This window comes from Zootoca vivipara, chromosome Z2 (genome assembly GCF_965207765.1).
Source record: "Zootoca vivipara chromosome Z2, rZooViv2.hap1.1, whole genome shotgun sequence".
Classification (NCBI taxonomy): domain Eukaryota; kingdom Metazoa; phylum Chordata; class Lepidosauria; order Squamata; family Lacertidae; genus Zootoca; species Zootoca vivipara.
Window position 1 is genome coordinate 38,529,686 of NC_142585.1, and position 22,741 is coordinate 38,552,426.

The window sequence follows — 22,741 nt, forward strand, 5'->3', positions numbered from 1 at the left end:
CATGAGACCTTCTGTGTACAAAGAAGGCTCCAAGACATGAACTTGGCACGAATGAACAGAATGTAAAAAACATTTGCAGCGAGGGATGACAGAGAATACCAATGGAATCGTAAAAGGATATGCAGTCTGTGGTTGGGAACTGAAGTAAGTCAAGAGAATATGATTGGTATTTGTTCACATCATCGCCATTGGGTTTTTAAAGTTGACAAGCAATATGCAATTCATTACTTTAACATTTTGACATCGCCTTAAGATTGATTTAATGTATGTTACATAACATACCTAAAGAGTTACATAACTTACATTAAATAACAGACAGCAGGATGAATGATGTAGTATTTGGCAGAAACAGAACTGTAGTGGAAGGAAAACATGCTGTTTGTGATGAACAAGGGCTAAAAGGTAAACTGTTGCCATGTTACACCCCTAGCTGCAGTCATTGATCCAGGACTGGGGAAGTTTTAGCCCTCCAGCTATTGCTGGACTACAACTCCCATCAGCCCCAGGGTAATGCGAGTTGTAGTTCAGCAACAACTGGAGAGCCAAGGATTCCCCACACCACCTTTGATACATGTGCTGGTGTATCAAATGGCTAAGAATGGCTATTTCAAGTTCTATCTTGTTAAATTAAGGGTGGGGAACTTCTGGCTCACCAGATGTTTCTGAATGAAAACTTCTATCACCCCTGGGGCTGATGGGAGGTGGAGTCTAGCAACATCTGGAGGGCAACAGGTTAGCCTTCACTCCCTCAGAGGAGAGCATCACTTAATCATTAATTCCAGTTTGAAGCATCAGACCAGCTGTTCTGAAGGGTGACCTCACACACCCAGGCACACAACACAGGGCTCCCCGCAGGAGCAAGGGAAAAGCTTGCATTGAAGCAAGAGCTAAACAGCTCATCTGTGGGCAGGAAAAGCAATGACTTAAAGCACCTGACTTGGAAATGACACACACAAGCCTTGGCTTGAGAACTGTCTGACATCACCATACTAAACCACTGAAGAGCAGAGAGGGGGTGCTCTCAGTTTCTCCCTGGCAATTTTGGCGCAAAAATGTGCTGAAGAGTTCAGCAAACAATCAAGCCAACCCCAGACACCTTTTCTGAAAATTACTTGCAGTGGGGAAATAGTGGAATCAAGGTCGGAAAACAAGGACAGGCATTAAACGGCTCACACTGGTGACACTCTAAAAAAAACTACAGTATGTTGCTTCTGACTCCGGCACCATTTCACACTAACTGTGCTCCAGGTGCAAGACAAGGAACAGCTAGGCAAGTGACACTGGCCATACTACCAAGACAAGGCTGGGTGCGTTTCTGCATGTGTATCACCACACTGAGGTAAGCAAATCTCAGTGCCAAACAGAAAAGGAATCCTGCAACCTGTCCTAATTACAGTCATACCTTGGTTTTCAAACTTCCGTTCTAGAAGTCCATTTAACTTCGGAATACATTGGAAAACCAAGGCACAGCTTCCAACTGGCTGCAGGAGCTTCCTGCACTTACAGTAATTGGAAGCCACGTTGGACGTTTGGCTTCCAAAAAATGTCCACAAACCAAAACACTCACTTTCGGGTTTGTGGCGTTCAGGAGCCAAAACGTATGAGTAACAAGGTATTTGAGAACCAAGATACATCTGTATTTAAATTTTCATCCACATACTTATTGAACACATCATGTTTAAAACTAGCTACAGGGCAAGGCGAGAAGCAATGCTGGGGGGAAGCAGCATAATTTTTTAGAGTGTCACCGGTGTGACCCTAATGCTGGGGTCAAAGCTCTATCCCCTGAACCCAGAAAATCATATTCAGTTTTCCCTGGGTTGTGAGGATTTATTCAGCTACATACTTATATATATTTACTTATAAGCTCATAGCCATATGCCTATTTTCCTAAGGGCCAGAAGTTTGGCTTTCCTTTAAAAAGTGAAAGGCAAGATTCTCAGGGCTCCTTTTTCAGAGGAAGCAGCAGCAGGAACAACAACATTTACATCCCACCCTTTCTCCAGTAACCGCAAAGTGGCAGTGAATATGTATACAGGCTACTGCATTTTATCTTCACAGCACCTGTGTGAGGTAGGCCAAGCCAAGCAGGCATTTGAACACATAGCTCTCCAGCAATGTCACTGCTATGCCATACTGACTCGCCCATGTTTCCCAGAGACTCCAACTAGGAGTGTGGGGACATGCCCCTAGCTTTGGCTGCATTTATTTATAATATTCCACCTTTTCTTCAAGGAGGTCAAGACAGAATACAACACCTCCCCCTTCCCCACAGTGGTACCTTGGTTTAAGTACACATTTGGTTCCAAAAGTCTGTACTTCATCTTTCCCATTGAAAGTTATGGAAAGCGGATTAATCCGTTCCAGATGGTCCGCGGAGTACTTAACCTGAAGCGTACTTAACCTGAAGTATAATTGGTTCCGGAAGTCCGTACTTAACCTGAAGCAAACTTTCCCATTGAAAGTAATGGAAAGTGGATTAATCCATTCCAGATGGGTCCGCAGAGTACTTAAACTGAAAGTACTCACACCAAAGCGTACTTAAACCGAGGTATGACTGTATATCCTCACAACAACCCCATGAGGTACAGGTGAAACTCGGAAAATTAGAATATCGTCGAAAAGTGCATTTATTTCAGTAATGCAACTTAAAAGGTGAAACCAATATATGGGATAGATGCATGACATGCAAAGCAAGATATGTCAAGCCTTTATTTGTTGTAATTGCTATTATTTGTATATACCTTCCAATTATAAATGGAATGTAATTAATTAAATGTAACAGCGATGTTTATTATTGTTTATTATTGTATTATTGTAACTATTTATTTTATTACTGTGGAATTTTCAAAAGAAACATTTGTAAAAATTAAAATTAAAATAAAAACTAATGTTACATTACTGAAATAAATGCACTTTTCGAAGATATTCTAATTTTCCGAGTTTCACCTGTTGGCTGAGCTGAGAGAGTGACTGGTCCAAGGTCACTTAGTGAGCTTCACGACTGAGTGGGGATTTGAGCCTGGGTCTCCCAGCCCCTAGTCTAACACTCTTAACCATTACACATATCTCTAGGCTGGTAGGAAGGGCTGAAGCACTGTCGTAGAGCACCTGCTTTGCATACAGAAAGTCCAAGGATCAATCCCCAACATCTTTGAGTAGGGCTGGGAGAAGCCCCTACCTTACACCCTGGAATGTCGCTGCTAGTCAGTGTAGACAATACTGAGGTAGATGGATTAATGATATGACTTGATATAAAGAATGTTCCTGATTGGGCTTTGGGAACTCTTGACGGATGGTTCTGCATAGTGAACACCAGCTTTGTAATTTAATGCTCACTATGGAAAGAAAGAGGTGGGACTGGATGTGACTACAACCACCATTAAGGTTGTACTTGTGGTCTCCTGTTTCCTCCTTACCCTTGCCCAGCTGGTAGGAGAGCAAGTGGAGGAATCAACCTCTGCTATTTCTTCCCCGACAACCCAGGAATTGCCAGACAACACAGAAGCTAGAACCATATGGAGGATTTTTGTATCAAAATCTTCACAAGCATGTCAACAGGTGAGAATCCCGAATAAAACAACAGGCTTCTCATCAAAGAATAAGTCGGGTAGCATCCAACATTACTCCTACTGAAGTAAACCCAGTGACTCTGAAGGACGTGGCTAACTCAGCTATATTAATTTTAAAGGGTCTTACTCTGGGTAGAACTTAGCTGGATGCAATCCATGGTGACTTTTGATTTATATATGATATTGCACAATTAACTCAATACACAGAGCAGAGAGTACAGTGCAACATCTGAAGACTCTTGAAATATAGCCTGGCCATGCACATTAGCAAGCCAGAGGGCTCTTTGATGGGAAAGGCACTGAGCAAAAGCGAGACCATCAGGACTTTGAATGGGGAATGATACACAACTCCTATGTCAGCTACATGGGAAACCCTACCACTATCACAACCATTATGAATCATCCTGTGGGTAAAATGACCTGAATACTGTATACAAAGCCACTTTTGAGGAAGCAGGAATATCTGCAGTCAGAATGCAGTTATGTTATCTTTTGCTGCATTCTGATCTAGCAAGCCAAAATGCTGCTTTATTCCTCCAAAAAGAAATTTTGTGTATCAACATCCCTAATTTATGGGGAACCATAATGTGAATTAAGGATGACTTGAACCACCATGAATATTTCAAGCTTTTAAAGATGTCAGTTATTGGACTTGCTATGCCATATAATAAAATATTCAAAGGATGCCTGGTTGATACTGACAACTAAGAATCACTTCCTGGTGACCACATTTATGAATAGGCATGGTGCAAGATATCCATCCTCTTCCCCAAATTTTATTCATGATGCATGAAGCTTGGAGGGTGGATGTGTCTCTAAGTTTGCACAGGGTGGGGAATAGACACCACCCCTTCCAAGAGTTCTCTGGCACACAAAAAAGATTCAGGCAAGAGGCAGGAAGAACATCTCTATTTCCACTGGGCCAGAGGCAGATCTCACAGTTGCCAACTGCCCAAAAAGTTCAGCGGAAAGGATGAATTACCTTGCCATTTCCTGAACCAACACGAAGAGAAAGAAAGGCACAAGGTCTTTCACTCGGCTTACAAAGTACTTTGAAGGTGTCTGGAAGAAGAAAGAGTGATTCCTACAACTTCCAAAAAAATTCTAGACTAACATGGGAAGACACTGTCCCCTTCTCTAAAGGCAAGACAAAAGAGTACTTGAGAGTAGGCAAAAATGTGGGAAACATTGAAGAACACTCACAGCATACCAATAGATAAATGGTAGCCTTGACTATGCTGGTCACATTAGGATGCTTTTGAATTTGTTTTTGTCACCCAACCCCAAATATTTATCTATCATTTACACATTGCATTTATTTTTCTTCTGTCAATCTAACATAATTTTGGAGAGAATGGAGTCCAGTTTTTATTCAAAAGTGACAAAATAAAAAAAGCCATTCTAGAGGTTTTAACTTTTATCAGTCAACATCTGTGGCTTTAATTAATTAATTGCTGGGGTTAATGTTGCCTTCCAGTAATGAAATACTAAGAGCACCACCTGATACCACCCACTGGCCATAAAACCAACATATGTCAGCAAACTTATACAACAACATGAACACCCCAAAACACTAATGTACGGAACCATATCCAATTTGTACATACAACAAATGTGATGGCCTTGTGGGTATGTTTCCACTGGTATCACAAATACTGGTAAGCCTTTATTTGCTACCTTTTCCAAGCAAGCATACATTGAAATATACGTGTGACAACCAACACACAAAATGTGTGCTTAATTCCTTTGCAGAAGTGCTTTTCCATGTACTGGGCTTGTACTAACATGAACGCCCCTTGCAACATTTATCACAGCTGCCAGTTGCCCCTGTGGTTTCAGGAGCATGCAAGAGGAGAGTCTGGTCCCAAACACTGGGCAGTGGGCCAACAGTTGCCGTGAGCCTCCTTCTTTCTTCCTTCAAAGTAAAAAGTCCCATCACAGGCTCCTAACACAGAGATATTTAGAGTGTTAGTTACAGGTAGGTAGCCGTGTTGGTCTGACGTAGTCATAACAAAATAAAAAAATTCCTTCCAGAAGCACGTTAGAGACCAACTAAGTTTGTCATTGGTATGAGCTTTCGTGTGCATGCACACTTCTTCAGATACCAGTCTAGTGATTTCTGTTTCAGTGTATCTGAAGAAGTGTGTATACACACAAAAGCTCATACCAATGACATATTTAGAGTGGAGACTGTCATGTGTTAAAAGGAGGGATGGGCAAATTGAAGGACCAGATTCAAGATTTATGAAGTTACTCTCTATTTCATTATTTTGTGTTACCAACTTACTTTCTGATGTGGGTAAGGGGTGTGCAGGCAGATCCCAATAATGATAATGATAATGATAATAATAATAATAATAATAATAATAATAATAATAATACCGGTAATTTATTTTTTGTAGCCCGCCCTTCTGGCTGGGTTTCCCCACACACACCCTTCGAAAATGCCATCCCTCCACTTATGTGGAGAGGAAAGATCATAGGTCAATGGGAAAGCATTTTCTTTGCATGTACTTTGTTTTTGTGGACACAAGAAGAGCCCTGCTTTATCAGGCCAAAGGCCATCTAAGCCAGCATCCTGTTCTCATAGTGGCCAACCAGATGCCTGCGGGAAGCACATTCCCCCACATGTGGTTCCAATAACTGTTACTCAGTAACATATAGCCTCCAACCATGGAAACAGGGCATAGCCATCATGGCTACCAGCCTTTATCTAAATAAATCTGTCTAATACTCTTTTTAAAGCCATCCAAGCCTGTAGACACCACTGCCTCTTGTGAGAGTGAATTCCACTATTTAACTGTATGGTCTGTGAAGAAGTACTTTCTTTTGTCTGCCCTGAATCCTCCAACATTCAGCTTTGGGAAATGTGGAGAAATTATGACTATCCCTGGTATCTTGGGTACCCGTGTTACAGAAAAACCCTTTTCTGCTTGAGACACAGTAGCAGTACTGTAGTAGTAGTAGTAGTAGTAATAGTACAGTACTGCTAGTAATAATAATAATAATAATAATAATAATAAATATTGTATGAATCACCTGGACAAAAGCCTCTAGGCCAGGCATAGGCAAACTCAGCCTTCCAGATCTTTTGGGACCACAACTCCTATAATCCCTGACCACTGGTCCTGCTAGCTAGGGATGATGGGAGTTGTAGTCCCAAAACACCTGGAGGGTCGAGTTTGCCTATGCCTGCTCTAGGCAATATGTTATAGTGGTTGGAGTGGTGAACTAAAATCTGGGGGAGCAGGGTTCAAATCCCCCTTGGCCACGAATTTCACAAGGTGATCTTGGGCCTATCACTATCTCTCAACCTAACCTACCTCACGGGGTTGTTGTGGGAATTAACTGAGAAGTGGGAGAACCATGTGTGCCACCATGTATGCCAAAGCTGGGATATAAATGCAATAATAAATAATTTACAGTTTTAAATATATAAACAGCATATAATAAAGCAAATACCAATTCTAAACTACATATTTTTCACAACAAAACAGCTAACAGCAATATCTTCTCTTCAAGCACCCTTGCAAACACAACACAAAATCCCACCTGATATTTAACAACCCTAATAATTTTAGAATATCAGAGAACAGATTACTGATGCCAAGTTCTCCACATCCAACTAGGTGTGTAGCAGGGTCACCAGCCTAAGCAGGTAAAAAGTACTCTGCACCATGAGACTGCTTAACAGCATTTGATCCAACTCCAGTAGATCCAGTGAAAATAGCGAACATCGTTAACTAAGATTTATTAATTTCAATGAATCTACTCTGAGTAGAACTTATTTGGCAACAACCCTTGATCCTTCAGATGGGGTGCAACCCCCCCCCCCGGTACCAGCTGAACTGAGACTGCGGAACCACCTGCTAATTGAGTCAGTGTCTTGTCTGGATTAAATTCCATCTTCAATATTCTAAATTGAGATTATCCACAAAAGATTTCTTGATTTAGCAAAAAAAAAAGAAAGAAAAAAGAAGGGGAGAAAGTGACAGCACAACCCTACACATGCCCTCTCAGAAGCTCCATGGAGTTCCACAGGGCTTACTCACAAGTAAATGGGTACACAACTGCAGCCTAAGTGAAAACACAATGGAATGCTTGACCAGATGGGCACTGGAGACCAACGGCGAACACAGTGCCCTCCAGATCCTGCTGAACTCAAACTCTCATCATCCCCAGCCAACATGACCAATGGACAAGGATGGTGAGGGTTCCAAGTCGAACAACATCTGGAAGGATACCCGATTGACAAACACAGCTCAGAGGCAGAGCTACGTGCAGCGCCTAACAAAACGCTGCAGGTTCAATCTCCGACATCTCCTGTCTCGAGTCGAGTGGTGGCAAAGACCACTGACAGGGACCCTCCATAGAGCTGCTGCCAGCCAGAGCAGACAACACTGAGCTGGATGGACGGACAGCCTGACCTGATTTAAGGCTTACACCTCTGGGAGATTGTGCTGTTTTTAAAACTGCACGTCGTTTAAACTTCCAGCAGAAAGTTGCCGAAAAGCAGCAGACCCTGGGCTGGTGCCACGGAGGTTGCAGAGGCTGGGACCAAATCCTTGACAGTTACAAACCGGCGGGGAGAGCGGGCGAGAGGAATAGGAGGCACTGGATCCGACACCTCAGCGTCGACACCTGGGTTCCTTCCCTCCGAAGGGGCGGCGCCCAGGTGGGGGGAGTGGGCGGGGCCGGTAGCCAGGACTCATTGGTCCCCCTGCGAAGGGAAAGGGGAATCTTGTGAGGGGGCGCAGAGACCGGACCCCGGGACCCCGCTCCCCACTTACGGGCCTGGCGGGCGCCGCCGCTCCCTTCCCTCGGGGCTGAGTCCCTCGTCCTACTACCCCCGCAGAGGAAGAGGGCGGAGGGTGTGAGGGGCGCGGAGGGCGCGCCAGGAGACGAAGCAGCCGCTTCCGGGGCCACAGGAGACGCCTCTGACGCCAAGAGTCAGTAACAGACGCCCTGACCCGGAAGCGATAATTCCTCCATTCGGAAGTGACAGAAACTAAGGGAAAGGGAGGCCGGCAGGCCGCCGAGTTTTCTACGCATGCTCTTCATCATCGGGTGAGGAAGGCGGGGTAGGAATCCAGAAGACAGAGAGACAGAGAACAGACCGCGTCCTGCATATGCGCCGCTTGGAGAGCTGCGCCGAAAAGCTCTTGCCTCTGGAGGGCTGGGTCCTGGGTCCTAGCGCGCGACTGCTTCACTAGCTTCCCACCCTCCCTGTTTGCTGGCCACGTTATGTACGGTTCTATGACTCGTAATGAAGGAAGGGGACCTGGATTGTTCTGAGAGCAATTAGAGCAGGTCTCAGATAATAAGCTTGGTTTCCGAGGCTTCCGGTTTATTTAACAAGTAATAACTTTTGAGCATGTGCAAAGTGCATGTCTTTACACGACACGACTAGCCAATCACATATTGGGACATTAAAGCAAGGTCAGAGGGACATGGCTTTCTGGAGAGGCTAGAACCATGCACTTCTTATTCCAACATTAAGCTTTATTCATGTGATAAAGTGTAATGGCACTGGATTCTTTCTACATGCCATACTAAGCGCTACAGGTACCGAACACGTGTTTCCCTTCGCTATGAGAACACAACCTGAGAAAGTTCGCTCTGCTGCAAAGCTATTAAAGATGCAGGATCCCTGCTTCTCACAATATATTAGAGCTGAATTAATTCTACTACATTTTTTTTTATATGTAGCTTTTCTTCCAAGGAATGCCATACAGCATGTATGTTTTCTTTGCTATTTAATCCTCACAACAACCATGATAAGTAGTTGAGTCTGAAAGATACAGTGGTACCTCGGTTTACGAACTTAATCCGTTCCGGAACTCCATTCTTAAACCGAATCTGTTCTTAAACCGAGGTGCACTTTCCCTAATGAGGCCTCCCACCGTCAGTGCCCTTCCACCATTCGGTGACCGTTTGTAGACCGAGGTAAAGTTAGCAAACCTGGACACTGCTTCCAGTTTTGCAGAGTTTGTAAACCGAATCATTCGTAAACAGGACTGTTCTTAAACCGAGATACCACTGTACTGGCCCAAAGTTACCCAGTGAGCTTTGTGAATGAATGAGCATTTGAAGTCAGGTCTTCAGGGCCTTAGTCCAGGGGTTAGCAAACTTTTTCAGCAGGGGGCCGGTCCACTGTCCCTCAGACCTTGTGGGGGGCCGGACTATATTTTGAAAAAAAATATGAATGAATTCCTATGCCCCACAAAGAACCCAGAGATGCATTTTAAATAAAAGGACTCATTCTACTCACAAGGGCGTACCCAGTGAGGGGCAGGGGGGCAGCTGCCCCCCGAGAAGCAAAAATTTTGTACCATATTTTACGGACCATATCCCGCACCCCCCTCCCGAAAATTGAAGGGGAGAAGTTGCTGCTGGTTATGGAAAACGGGTTATTTCCGCCCCCTTTGCGGCTGCAGCCAGCGACAGGAACGTGGGGGGGGGAAGAGAAGCAGCCCGAAATCGAGCTGTTTTTGCCCCCTCCGCGGCTGCAGCCAGCGACAGGAACGTGGGGGGGGGTGGAGCAGCCTGAGCTGGGGGGCGGTGGCGGATGGGAGCTCCATACTTCCTTCCCCCCTCTTTCTTTCTTCCTTTTTTTCTCTCCCTCCCTCCCTCCTTTCTCTCTCTCTCTCTCACCCATCCACCCCTTCCTTCCCTCTTCCCTCCCTCTCTCGTCCCCTCTCTTGCCCCCCCCCGTTTTGATCCTGGGTACGCCCGTTATAAACATGCTGATTCCCGGACTGTCCACGGGCTGCATCCGGCCCCCGGGCCTTAGTTTGGGGACCCTGCCTTAGTCCAATACTCTAACCAGTTCACTGCACTGATGCCCCCCTCTCCCTCTCCCGACTCTCCACTTTATTTTAAGTGCAAGCAATGCTTTCCCTTCTACATATGCAGTTCAAAGGGAAAGAACATGCTGGCTGCTCCTTTATTCAGTGAGAAGTAAACCTACAATCATTGTACCACCTTACGAGTGAGTGCAAAAGTAGCCAAATAATTGATAAGCACCTGGTGCTACCGGTAGTTTATAAAGTGTATAGTTACAGAATCATAGTATTGTAGAGTTGGAAGGGACCTTGGGATCATCTAGTCTAACCTCGCCATGCAGGAATCACAAGTAAAGAATCTATGACAGAAGGCCATGAACTCTGCTTAGAAACCTCCAATATATAAAGGAGAGTCTACCACTTTATAAGGTAGTTTATTTCATTGTCAAACACTTTCAAAAAGTATTTAAATAACTAAGCAGAGTCATATCAGACTGCTTGTAATTATGTGTGCTCCTATCTTAGTATGTACTTCCTGTAAAACACAAATAAAAAATTTCTGGATAAGGGCCTACTTCAGAGCTGGAGAACCTGCAGTTACTGCTGGTCTACCAAAAGCCCCAGCCAGCATGACCAATGGTCAGGAATTATGAGAGCTGTAGACTAGCAGCATCTAGAGGGCAACAGGTTCCCAACCCCTGCTCTAGCTAGAGATAAATTGATTTACCAAACATTGTAACTATCAGGTCTGTGATCCTACACATGTCTAACTGATTTCAACATGACTTAGTCCCAGGTAGGGTAACTGTGCTTTAGGATTTTAGCCAGTTTTAATGCTGTTTTTAGGCTATAGTCTTAATATGATTTATTAGGGAGTAAATCCCACTCAAAACAGAGCTTTCACTTTTGAGCTAAGATGCAAAGGATAACAGTGCTTGTCTCCTGTTTCCTTAGTAGATGGGAACAAGTAAGAGAATAGTTGTTGATTCCAGTTATTGGATACCCTTTCAAAAACAAAAATAATCACACACTCAGAACATTTTGTCATATGCAATGTCCAAGGATGCTTAATTAAGAGTGTCTCCAATTATATATGCAGCACTGCAAAAGGGACATTGCAATCATAAATAAAGGCAGACATGGATAAATTCATAATTAAAAATGCATTAGAAATTACAAGCATAATTTATTTACTAATACACATTGGAATAAATTTGCAGCGTAATATTTTTAAATGTGGCATTAATAAATAATGGTAAACAGAATGTTCATATAAAATATTTTCATAAATACTTACAGTACAGCATGCCATGCCATTATAGTCACCACAAAATAAATTTTATATGGCAGTCAGGTTTTTTTTAAAAAAAAATGTGTATGTGATCTGTCTTGAAGTCACACGGTGAAAAGAAAAATGCAACCCAAAGGATTGTCAGGTATGATTGGAGCTTAGCAACTTTTGTACATTGAGGGTGAATCTCATAAGTTTTAATATGTCTTAAATCCTGACACCTTAAATCCTGGCATCATGAAAACAACTTCTGTTACAAAATGAATGTGCTCTGGCAAAGACTGCCTCTGTGCATCCCTGTACTGATTTTGTTAAAAGGCATATGCAGGGTTCCTGTCCTGTATAAATCCCACTGAAATTAATTAATGGAAGTGATGCAACAGCAGCGCCTGCTGGATTGTTGTTGTTGTTGTTTAGTCGTTTAGTCGTGTCCGACTCTTCGTGACCCCATGGACCATAGCACGCCAGGCACTCCTGTCTTGCACTGCCTCCCGCAATTTGGTCAAACTCATGTTCGTAGCTTCGAGAACACTGTCCAACCATCTTGTCCTCTGTCGTCCCCTTCTCCTAGTGCCCTCAATCTTTCCCAACATCAGGGTCTTTTCCAAGGATTCTTCTCTTCTCATGAGGTGGCCAAAGTATTGGAGCCTGAGCTTCATGATCTGTCCTTCCAGGGAGCACTCAGGGCTGATTTCCTTAAGAATGGATAGGTTTGATCTTCTTGCAGTCCATGGGACTCTCAAGAGTCTCCTCCAGCACCATAATTCAAAAGCATCAATTCTTCGGCGATCAGCCTTCTTTATGGTCCAGCTCTCACTTCCATACATCACTACTGGGAAAACCATAGCTTTAACTATACGGACCTTTGTCGGCAAGGTGATGTCTCTGCTTTTTAAGATGCTGTCTAGGTTTGTCATTGCTTTTCTCCCAAGAAGCAGGCGTCTTTTAATTTCGTGACTGCTGTCACCATCTGCAGTGATCAAGGAGCCCAAGAAAGTAAAATCTCTCACTGCCTCCATTTCTTCCCCTTCTATTTGCCAGGAGGTGATGGGACCAGTGGCCATGATCTTGGTTTTTTTGATGTTGAGCTTCAGACCATATTTTGCGCTCTCCTCTTTCACCCTCATTAAAAGGTTCTTTAATTCCTCCTCGCTTTCTGCCATCAAGGTTGTGTCATCTGCATATCTGAGGTTGTTGATATTTCTTCCGGCAATCTTAATTCCGGCTTGGGATTCATCTAGTCCAGCCTTTCGCATGATGAATTCTGCATATAAGTTAAATAAGCAGGGAGACAATATACAACCTTGTCGTACTCCTTTCCCAATTTTGAACCACTCAGTTGTTCCATATCCAGTTCTAACTGTAGCTTCTTGTCCCACATAGAGATTTCTCAGGAGACAGATGAGGTGATCAGGCACTCCCATTTCTTTAAGAACTTGCCATAGTTTGCTGTGGTCGGCACAGTCAAAGGCTTTTGCATAGTCAATGAAGCAGAAGTAGACGTTTTTCTGGAACTCTCTAGCTTTCTCCATAATCCAGCGCATGTTTGCTATTTGGTCTCTGGTTCCTCTGCCCTTTCGAAATCCAGCTTGCACTTCTGGGAGTTCTCGGTCCACATACTGCCTAAGCCTGCCTTGTAGAATTTTAAGCATAACCTTGCTAGCGTGTGAAATGAGCGCAATTGTGCGGTAGTTGGAGCATTCTTTGGCACTGCCCTTCTTTGGAATTGGGATGTAGACTGATCTTCTCCAATCCTCTGGCCATTGCTGAGTTTTCCAAACTTGCTGGCATATTGGGTGTAGCACCTTAACAGCATCATCTTTTAAAATTTTAAATAGTTCAGCTGGAATATCATCACTTCCACTGGCCTTGTTATTAGCAGTGCTTTCTAAGGCCCATTTGACTTCACTCTCCAAGATGTCTGGCTCAAGGTCAGCAACCACACTACCTGGGGTGTACGAGACCTCCATATCTTTCTGGTATAATTCCTCTGTGTATTCTTGCCACCTCTTCTTGATGTCTTCTGCTTCTGTTAGGTCCTTACCACTTTTGTCCTTGATTATGGTAATCTTTGTACGATTGTACAAAGATGGATTGTAGCCCTTCAATTAAATCTCCAAGGTGCTGATCTTTACCTTGGCTTGACTACTACATACCTTAAATATTCACTGCTGCCCTATATATTACCCAGGCTTTCTTGAATCAATAGGGACAATTGAGACATTTTCCTTAAAGAAAAGAGTTAAAATATGGATTTGTAATCTAATTAAAATGTGGAACAAATAGACCCTTTTCACCTATGCATAAGATCCTACCCTCATGATCCAGCCACAGTTAAGCATTGGTTTTAATGGGGAATGGATTTAAAGGTATGAGGCTAAACATGTTTTCTCTTGTAAAGCTCAAGAATGAGATCTGACTTCCTCCAAACTAGGGATCCGAGCTGCATTAAGAAGCCTCACAGACTTCAGTAGGACTTCCCTCCAACAAAATACTATACAGTATTTTACTTCTGCTAGCTGTGTAGCTTTTAAAAGAACAGTAACTGTTTCAGAAAAAAAGCTGGCAACCTTATAGAAGCCCCATATTTGTGCATATCACAGCATCTATACAACATAGCTTTGCTCCAAGGTGCCCTTTAGTGTTGCTGTTTTTTTAAAGGCAATCCATACTGTTCTTCTGTTCACAGGGAGATGAGGCTTTGATGCCTTTGATGAACATTTAGTTTAAATTACTCCAGCGTTATCGGATTACACCCTAATAGTGAGCATATTTGCTCAGATAGCAAACCTCACATTTGTTGAATGGCGCTTTCATGATTTCCACCATGAAATCCCATTCCTTTTTTTACTCATAAATGCCACTGAGTTCAGCAAGCCTGTCAATACAGTACTGTATTGCAATCCCAAACATACTAAGGGTAGCTGCAAGCAAGAGGATACTTTTGGTGGCGGCTCCCCAGGCACAGAATACTTTACATAGAAAAGCTCACATCCTGTGCCCCTATTGGTGTTTTTTTTTCTGGCACCAGGTTCAAACTTCTCCCAGACCTTTTAAGTTCTTGTCTGAAATCCCTCTGGCAAGATTGGTGGTCTTAGTTATGATTTTTTAAAAAAATAATTTTTATTAAAGTTTTCAGATTTTACATTTCCACATTAATATCTTTCATTATACCCATTCAACGACTTCCCTCCTTTCCCTTCCAAGGCTCTTTTGATTTACCCATAATTTCTGCCATTTCTTGTATATCTAGGGTTGCCATATTTCAAACAGTGAAAATCCAGAGAAAGGTTTTTGAGTGCGTCCAGACATTTCCCCTGGATTTCAACCCGGACCCTGCTGCCGACTGCAGTACTCATGTACAATATGTCTGGGGAAACCCAGGAAACCCTATATACCAGTATATTCATCTATTTCAGTTTTCCCCCATTTTACATCCCTTTTAAATATGTTATACTGTTTAATTTACCTTAATACTGCCAGCGTTTGCAACTGTGAATAATTATTTTCTACTTACTCACCAAAAAATCTCCACTCCTCTTTAAATACAGTGGTGCCTTGGTTCTCAAACGCTTTGGTACTCAAACAACTTGGAACCCAAACACTGAAAACCCAGAAGTAAGTCTTCCGGTTTGCGAAAAAAATTTGGAAGCCGAACATGCTCCGTTTTGAGTGTTATGCTTCTGATTTGAGTGCCACAATTCCGATTTGAGTGTTTCACTGAGGTCCGTCTGTTTTTGCTATTTATTTTGTGTTTTTGTATTTGTGGCCCTTTTTTGTGTGCCTGTGTGTAACCCAGTTCAGCTACTGATTGATTGATTGTGTGACTGCTGTCCATTGTCTATCACTTTCATTTTATGGATCATTGACGCTTTTACCTGCTCATCTTTTGTTTCCCACTCCAATAATAGGTTATACATTTTAGACAATAGTTTTTCATTATTCTCTAATAAATCTCTTTCAAATTGTGAGCTTTGGTCAAGAAATCTGTTTTTCAAACCTAGTTTAAATATATTATACAATTGGTGGTACTGTAACCAGTCTGTTACTTGGCTCCTTAATTCTTCCAATGGTTTCAATCTGGGTTCCCTCCCTGAGAGGTCCAGTAAGTCTCTATAGATCGCCTACTGTCTGTCCATGTTAATTCTCTTGATTGTAATAGCTTCCGTTGGTGATAACCTTAGTGGTGTTTTCCTTTACAGCAGGTTCTTATATTTCTCCCAGACTCTCTACAGATTCTTCCTGATTACATAATTTGAAAAACTCTTATATAGTTTAGCTTTCCCGTGCCAAGGATATGAATTTTAGTTCTGCACTAAACAAATATTTTGTAGCCTGGAACTGAGTGTGTGCAGTGTAGCTGACTAGTGCTGAATGGGACACAATTGTGGCCAACCTGAAGAAGCACCAGTAAACCTTGGTGCCTGACCATAAAATCAAGCCAAGCTAGAAGAACTAGAATAATGACAGCACCTTCACTGAGAAAGGTGTTTGTTTAGGCCCTGGTTGAGAGTGAGAAGCTGTCAGAAAGAATTAATGCCAGTATATATTTACTGTATTGCATTAATGGTTTTATTGTGTTGCTGCTGCTTTAGGTTTTTTGGGACACTGCTTAGAGATTTCTCAGTGTATTCAGTGGCATATAAATGATCTAAATAAACATGATGGCTGCTTAATTCTGATTGGGTTTTGTTAATTTTTTACATTAGTTTTTTCTTAAGCGTATTGTGTCATTTATTTATTTATTGCAGTATGGTTTCATTGTAGCACTTCCTTTGACCAATGCCCTAAATTGCTTGAGAAGTCTTGCAAATGCAACCAGTAAACAAGATAGGATAGTGCTGTCCTGCATTGTTACTTGCATTTATCTGGAAGCAAGCCTAGTTGAATAAAAGCAAGTACTGTAGTGCCTCTGAGTAAGCATGCTTGTTGTTGGGCTGCGATTCTGAGCACTTACTTGGGAGTAAGACGTAGTGAAGAAAAAAGTAGAAAGCCGTTATTACTTATATAACCCCTGCTACACGAGGAAGCATGTTAGGCTGGATTTAAACGCCTCTCTTGCAAGCGGGACAAATTTTCGGACATGCATTAAGTTTCCCGAGCGGGGAGGTGAAGCCTGCAAGACTGTATCTATTAACTAGGCAGCCTGCCCCAAGGGGCGCAGTGAGTTAGAGTAAGCACGCCTAGGCTGCAGGTGCACAAAGAAGAGAAAGCTGGCAAAGGGAAGGGAGGGTGTTTGAAGGTTGCTAAGGCGAACAACGGCCCGTCGCGGGGGATATGCGCCGCGGCCCAACTAACCTGGCCTTCCCCTACGCCGACACCTCCCAGAAGGCCAGCCGTTGCCATGGTGATCATCAAAGGCCGGGGTAGCGCGGCTTTCTTTTAACCCCCTTTCTTCGCGCCGCATCACGTGCCCATTCGAACGCGCCAATCACAAGTTCCTCAGCGAAGAGGGGCGGGGAGAGCGTGTGTTTCTGAGTAGGAGGGGTGAAGGACGTAGGTAGCTTTTTTCTTCCCTACGTTCACCACAATCACATCCGATTGGCTAAGATTCACCCTCCCCGCGCCCTGATTGGTCCGCAGCACATCTGGGTCTTTTATGGAAGGGTTCTTTTACGTTCTGTCTCAGGGTGTGTTTGTGATATTATTTGTTTTTGTTTGTCTAGGCCACGCCCCCAGCTAACTGGAGGGGCGTGGCGTATCGCTCACCGCCTCCTGCTAAAACTGTTCGTGACACGCCTCCTTCCCACCCGCCTCTTTCCCTTCCCGCCCCTTGGTAACAAGACAACCTCAAGAGCGGCGAGTTAGACGTTATCAGCCCCGCCCCCTAAGGGGCAGGACGAAAAGAGCGACGCTCGAGGCACGGCTGAGGGCGGGTAAAGGAGGGAGGGGCCTAGGATGTGGGTCGGGGGCAGCTTCTGAGGGGAGAGTTTGAAAGGCAGGAATTATGAGCCTAGAAAGCTAAGGCTAGAGAGTCATATGCTGAGGAAGGGTCAATTAATGGCAGGTACTAGGGGAGAGGTGAAAATACAGGGATTAGGGCTGAAAGGATGAAAATTGAGTGGAGGGTGTCAAGAAATAACGGGCTGTGGCGGAAGAGTTGAGTTTTCAGGATACTGAGGGATGGTCAAGAAATGATAGGGACTAGGGTGGAAAAATGAGGGGGTCGTGCAGGAGATTGAGGAGGGGGGTAGAACGCTGAGGGGGAGTTCTAGGAAATTGAAGGTCAAAAAATGAAAGGAGCTGGGGTGGAGGAATGAGGGCTCCTCCATGGCCACCACCAGAAGTCCACCTGCTGAAGCTTTCCCCCATTGCTGCATTTACCTGCTTGCTGAGAGAGAAGGGTGAATGGGTGGAGAAACCTCTTCACCTGCCGTATTTCTGCTTATCAGTGAGTTGTTAGTGGAAATGCAGCATGATAGGAAAGTAACCCCCAAGTACAGGTAGAACGGGTGTGTGCAGTCCTCCAACTACCTGCGTGGAATAAGGGGCCCTGACCTCTTTTTCCGTGTTAGCTGCACCCGCCCCGCCCACTACTAAAGGGGAAACATTGGTTAAAAGTGGCAGAAATCTGGACGCGGGGTTTGCCAGTTCCATTTAGGCTGCCTCTGCCTTCTTAAGACCCATAATTCGAGCAGTGTTTTGTGGGGGTTGTGGCAATACCAGTAAGGGGTGCTCTAGGAAGAGCTAAGGAGAGATGCTTGCAGGCACAGAAAATGCCATCGGAGGTGGAGTCCAGGGAGGAAAGCTGAGGCTACCACCCTAGGCGCTGTGAGTTAAATCCTATTGAAATTAGCAGGGCTTCTTAGTTTAAAGAAAAATTGTGGGAGATTAGTCTGTAAAATATCAACTGCGCTTGTGGATACCGTAATGAAACTATCGCCGAAACATTTGGAGTGGGGGTTGGTTCTGAATCTATAGTAGCCAGGAGTTCCGAGGGGGCGGGCTCTTGTAGTGTAAGTATCAGTGGGGAGGGGCTTTGGAGCAGCTGCCTAGAGGAGGAAGGGGGTGTCTGGGGGAGGGGGCGTGGCTCCGGCTGGCTCCCACGTCCCCTCTAGTCTCTCTCTGCTTCTCTCCTCCTTCACAGGGTGACACGTCTGCAGGGTGAGTGAGTGGCATTGGCAGACTGTCAATCCCTCACCAAAGCGGCCATCAAACAACATAAAACACACAGTCACTGAGCTGCTGGGCTCATAAATTCCAGCTGGCGGATATTTTTGCACATTGCTTTGCAGAGAGTGTGTAATTAATTTTTTTCTTTGCATCTCCCCCTTTTTTAAAAAACCCAACATCCGCTCTTTTCTTTTGCACAAGTTCAAACTTTTTTGCTGCTATTTTATCTTTCCGTTGCACAGACAAGACAGACATTGGGATCGTTTGTTATGTATGTGTGTGGTTTTTTTTCCGAGAGGGGGAAAGGACAATCATTTTTCCCTCCCACCGGCTGCATTTTCTTGTCTACTTTTTCTTGTCGTTTTTTTAAATGTTGCAATTAGGGGCTGGGGGTGTCTGCTTGGTTTATTGTGATTTTTAAAATCCCATACCGTGTGTCACACTCGTAACTTTTAAGGATTTGAAAGTAAGTTTTATCCCGTTCCCCTCTTTTTTTTTCTTTTTTTCCCCCTTGCTGCATTTTTACAAAATTTTCGTCCTCTCTGTTTCCAAGGAAAGGGTTTTCAGAGGAGAGAAAAAAACAAAGACAAGTAAGAGAAAAGACATAGACGAGCAACTAACTTTTTTTTTCTTTCCCCCCTTCCCCCTTAAAGGAAATAATAAAGCCTTTGGGTGAAGATTTGTACCAAAGGAAAGAAAACTTCAGCCACCTTATCAAGGCCGTTTATCCGAACCACAAATATTGTGATGAAAGAAGATTGTAACTAAAGAAGAGAGTGATTTACTGCTCTGGAAAGCAGAAGAGAGAGTGGAATAAACAACGAAGATCCGGTCAAATATCAAACACTGATCCCCCCTTCTCTCAGGAGCAGGAACTGAAATTCATTACAAGAACAAGAGATTTACTTGCATTTTCTCCCCCCCCCCAAATCTTCCAAGCACAAAACCACCTTATCGTGAAGCGCTTCTTCCCCCCCTCCCTCCTCCTTCGCCTCCTCCTTCTCCGGCGTGCCGTTTCTTCTTCTGCTGCCTCCGTTGCCGCCTCTCCAAGTGCATTGATTGGGCTGCGGTAGGAGGCATGGATGAGCAGTCCAGGATGTTGCAGACTCTCGCCGGCGTGAACCTGGCTGGCCACTCGGTACAGGGGGGCATGGCTCTGCCTCCTCCCCACGGACACGAAGGGGCCGACGGCGATGGCCGCAAGCAAGACATAGGAGACATCCTCCACCAGATTATGACCATCACGGACCAGAGCTTGGATGAGGCGCAAGCAAAGTTGGTCTCATTAAAACAAAAAATCCCAATGTTGTGTATGTGTGTGTTTGTGTGTTTGTGTGTGTGCATGTGCGCGCGCGTGTGTGTGTATGTATGTCTTGGTGCGCTCGTGTGTGTGTTTATATGCGTGGCGCTTTTTGTTGTTGTTTCGCTCCTTGCTGTCTCCTGCTGGGACCAAATATTCTTGCAATTAAGACAACCCTTTTAATACTAGAGGAGAAATGCGGGGGGGGGGCACAGACCAGGGGCAACAGCCAGAGATGGTCTGAATAAGGGAGAGAGAAAAGAAGCACAATATACATGTGCAAAGATTCCTTCCTCCCACCCCCCCAAAAATCTGTCTTATTGCACTAATGCTTGGAGCTGGGCTGTTGCTGATAACCTTCCCTTTCTTAGGATGATGCCCTCATTTAAGGGGTGGGGGTAGAATTGGCCTGCCATCCCATGCTGCTCTCCTCTTGGAGGGTTTGCGTTTTCTTTCAAAGAAGTGTGTGAACTTAGTAGTGCTCTGCACAAGCCCCAGATTGGTGTTTCTCTGGAGTTAGATTGATTTAAAAATTAAAAGAGTGAGGAAATATTACAGGGTCCAAGAGATTGGGAGAAACAGTTCCTCCCCTCCTTTTTTCTTTAAAAGAAATTATTTTTAATATAAATTGCAGTAACTACAAAACAATGCATATAGTTGAACTCTGGAAATCCCCTCTCTTCATAAATCAGTGATGATGATATAGCAAATCGGAAAGCTTTGACAAGCTGTGATTTATGCATGAGAAGAAATGGAAGGAAATTTTCACATCAGGTTTCTGGGGTTTTGTTTTTTAAAAACAACAACTATAATTTCAAAATGAAACAAAACAAAAACTTCTTCAGTATCCCTTCCTGGCTGTAAGTGGCAGGCAGGGCGGCTGGGGTTGACTGGGTTTTCTTCTTGTCACTTAGTCTTCACTTCACTGATGAAGGAGAAGGCAGTTGACCCTCTTGCCACCCACCCCCAACTCAGTTTGCACCTCTGGTGATTAAGTTCAAACATCCTTACCTTTTTCCTTAACGTAGGTGTTCTGTCCACATTGGGATCACTCCTGTTGCCCTCTTGAGCCTAGCTTCAGTCTTCCCCATCATAAGCTATACCCTTATTCCTTGTCAACTTTTGTTATTCCTTTGCGTAGATCAGAATGCAAAGAGTAAAATGTAAAGATTTCAATTAAAAATGATTTCCCCCTGCTTTGCATTAAGATGCCAGGCTTGTGCTAATACCTTTTAAAAAATCTTTTATTTTGCAGAAAACATGCACTGAACTGCCACAGAATGAAGCCTGCTTTGTTCAGTGTCCTCTGTGAAATCAAAGAGAAAACAGGTAGGAGACCACAAGTTACACAGCTTTTGAAATGAACCCCTTTCCCTCTCTCCCCCCAGTAGGTAAACATTGCGATATACTTCTCTCAGCGAGCTCTAGGAGAGCTGCTTTAGGAACCGCAGCCATCTTTGATCATCACCTCCTTGTCTGTTTCTGATCTTTGGGTTGGGAGGTAGAGGAGAATGTAATCAATCAAGAATGCTTTTTAAAAAAACAATTCATAATCCTGTTGCAGAATGAAATGTAAATGAAAATGGTAGTGTATCGCCTATTCAGGGTAAATTCCCCCTCTCGCTGCAGTCAGGGAAAGTAAAAGCAAGGATCCGGCTTTCTTTCCCCTCCTCCTCTGCCTTGTTTTGAGTATCTGCTTCTTAAAGAAGCAATGCAAGAGGCTGGAGAAGCCAATTACAGCCAGTGGCCCCTCTGTGTGAGAGACCAAAAGAGCCAGCAACTTTATTGAGCCACTCTTGTGTTTTTGATTTTGTCAGTACCAGTTTATATGTAACTAAAGGAGTCAGTCAATAGCTTTGAGCTCCCACATTTTGTAGGAAAATTATGGGTGTTCAGATGTGCTTTGGGAAGACATTCTTTACGTGTGTTCTATGCACATCCTTACACAGAGGGGGAAATACATTTATGTACATTAGTGTTTCTGTGGATATTTTTGGCAAGAGACTTTGCCTCTAAAAATGGGGACAACATGTCAAAGAGAAAGTACCTAATAAGAGAAAGCATCTTGTAGAACTAAGGCTAACAGGACAGTCAAGCAGTGTGCTTTCACACTGAATGAAGTGTGAGAGACTGAAAACCACCTTCTCAACAATTGGGTCCACAGGAGATAAATATCTTAATGTTCATAATTCAGCTCACAACGCTAAAACTCCACTTTCAGACATTTGATCTGAGTTGTCACTAACTGCGATTAGCACCTGTGTGGCACTTGACTTCAGCGTGTTGTTGTTTGTATAGATCTTTCAAAACTCCCTCCCCCGAACTGCATGGCACGCTGAAAGGCCTGGTAGATATTGCAAGTGTAAGCATGTCTAAGGAAGGCATACTGCTTGTGTGCATGATAGAATAGAAATGCTGGAATATATAAAAGCCAGTGAGTTTTTAAAAACAACAAGAAGCAGGTTTTGTACTTCTGTGTATGTACAGGAAATCCAGCAATGTCTGTCTTTTTGCATAACAGTTAATATGAAGATGATGATAAAAATGCCTTGTTATTACAGTAGAACTTCGTGCACATACTCTGTACCTAATGGGGGTTGGGGAGTCAAGGAGATGAGAAATCATTAATATTAAACAACCTTTGACTGCATTGGAGCTAAAAGGAAGAAAATGCTGAAAG

General features: G+C 43.7%; 2 protein-coding genes and 1 long non-coding RNA gene across 40 annotated transcripts in view; 1 reads left to right on the forward strand and 2 right to left on the reverse strand.

Annotated features, from left to right (window-relative positions):
* The window catches only part of MAPKAP1 (MAPK associated protein 1), a 204,625-nt gene extending 187,350 nt beyond the window's left edge, over positions 1–17,275 (reverse strand). For 17 of the 32 annotated variants that reach the window (XR_015948710.1, XR_015948705.1, XR_015948708.1 and 14 more), the window contains exon 1: positions 8,363–8,539. Coding sequence is in view for 4 of the 32 variants with exons in the window: in XM_088664904.1 (XP_088521030.1) it covers positions 16,947–17,055 (109 nt within the window). In the remaining 28 variants the exon portion in view is untranslated. Of the gene's footprint in view, positions 1–8,152; positions 8,540–16,946 lie in introns of those variants that run through there. The other 15 variants (XR_015948709.1, XM_088664926.1, XM_088664920.1 and 12 more) reach the window with 4 other exon arrangements.
* On the reverse strand, positions 5,203–8,539 carry LOC148686630 (uncharacterized). The gene is made up of 2 exons (XR_015948711.1): positions 7,439–8,539; positions 5,203–5,517 (listed from the first exon to the last, which is right to left on the reverse strand). It is a non-coding gene; the product is annotated as an uncharacterized LOC148686630 (long non-coding RNA).
* Positions 17,276–17,522: 247 nt separating the features above from the next.
* Positions 17,523–22,741, forward strand: part of PBX3 (PBX homeobox 3) — a 223,713-nt gene continuing 218,494 nt past the window's right edge. For 2 of the 7 annotated variants that reach the window (XM_035112892.3, XM_088664932.1), the window contains exons 1-3: positions 18,664–18,752; positions 19,415–20,036; positions 21,317–21,390. In XM_035112892.3, the coding sequence (XP_034968783.1) occupies positions 19,840–20,036; positions 21,317–21,390 (271 nt within the window). In that variant the 5' untranslated portion in view covers positions 18,664–18,752; positions 19,415–19,839. Of the gene's footprint in view, positions 18,420–18,663; positions 18,753–18,854; positions 19,228–19,414; positions 20,037–20,713; positions 20,922–21,316; positions 21,391–22,741 lie in introns of those variants that run through there. The other 5 variants (XM_035112890.3, XM_088664931.1, XM_088664929.1 and 2 more) reach the window with 4 other exon arrangements.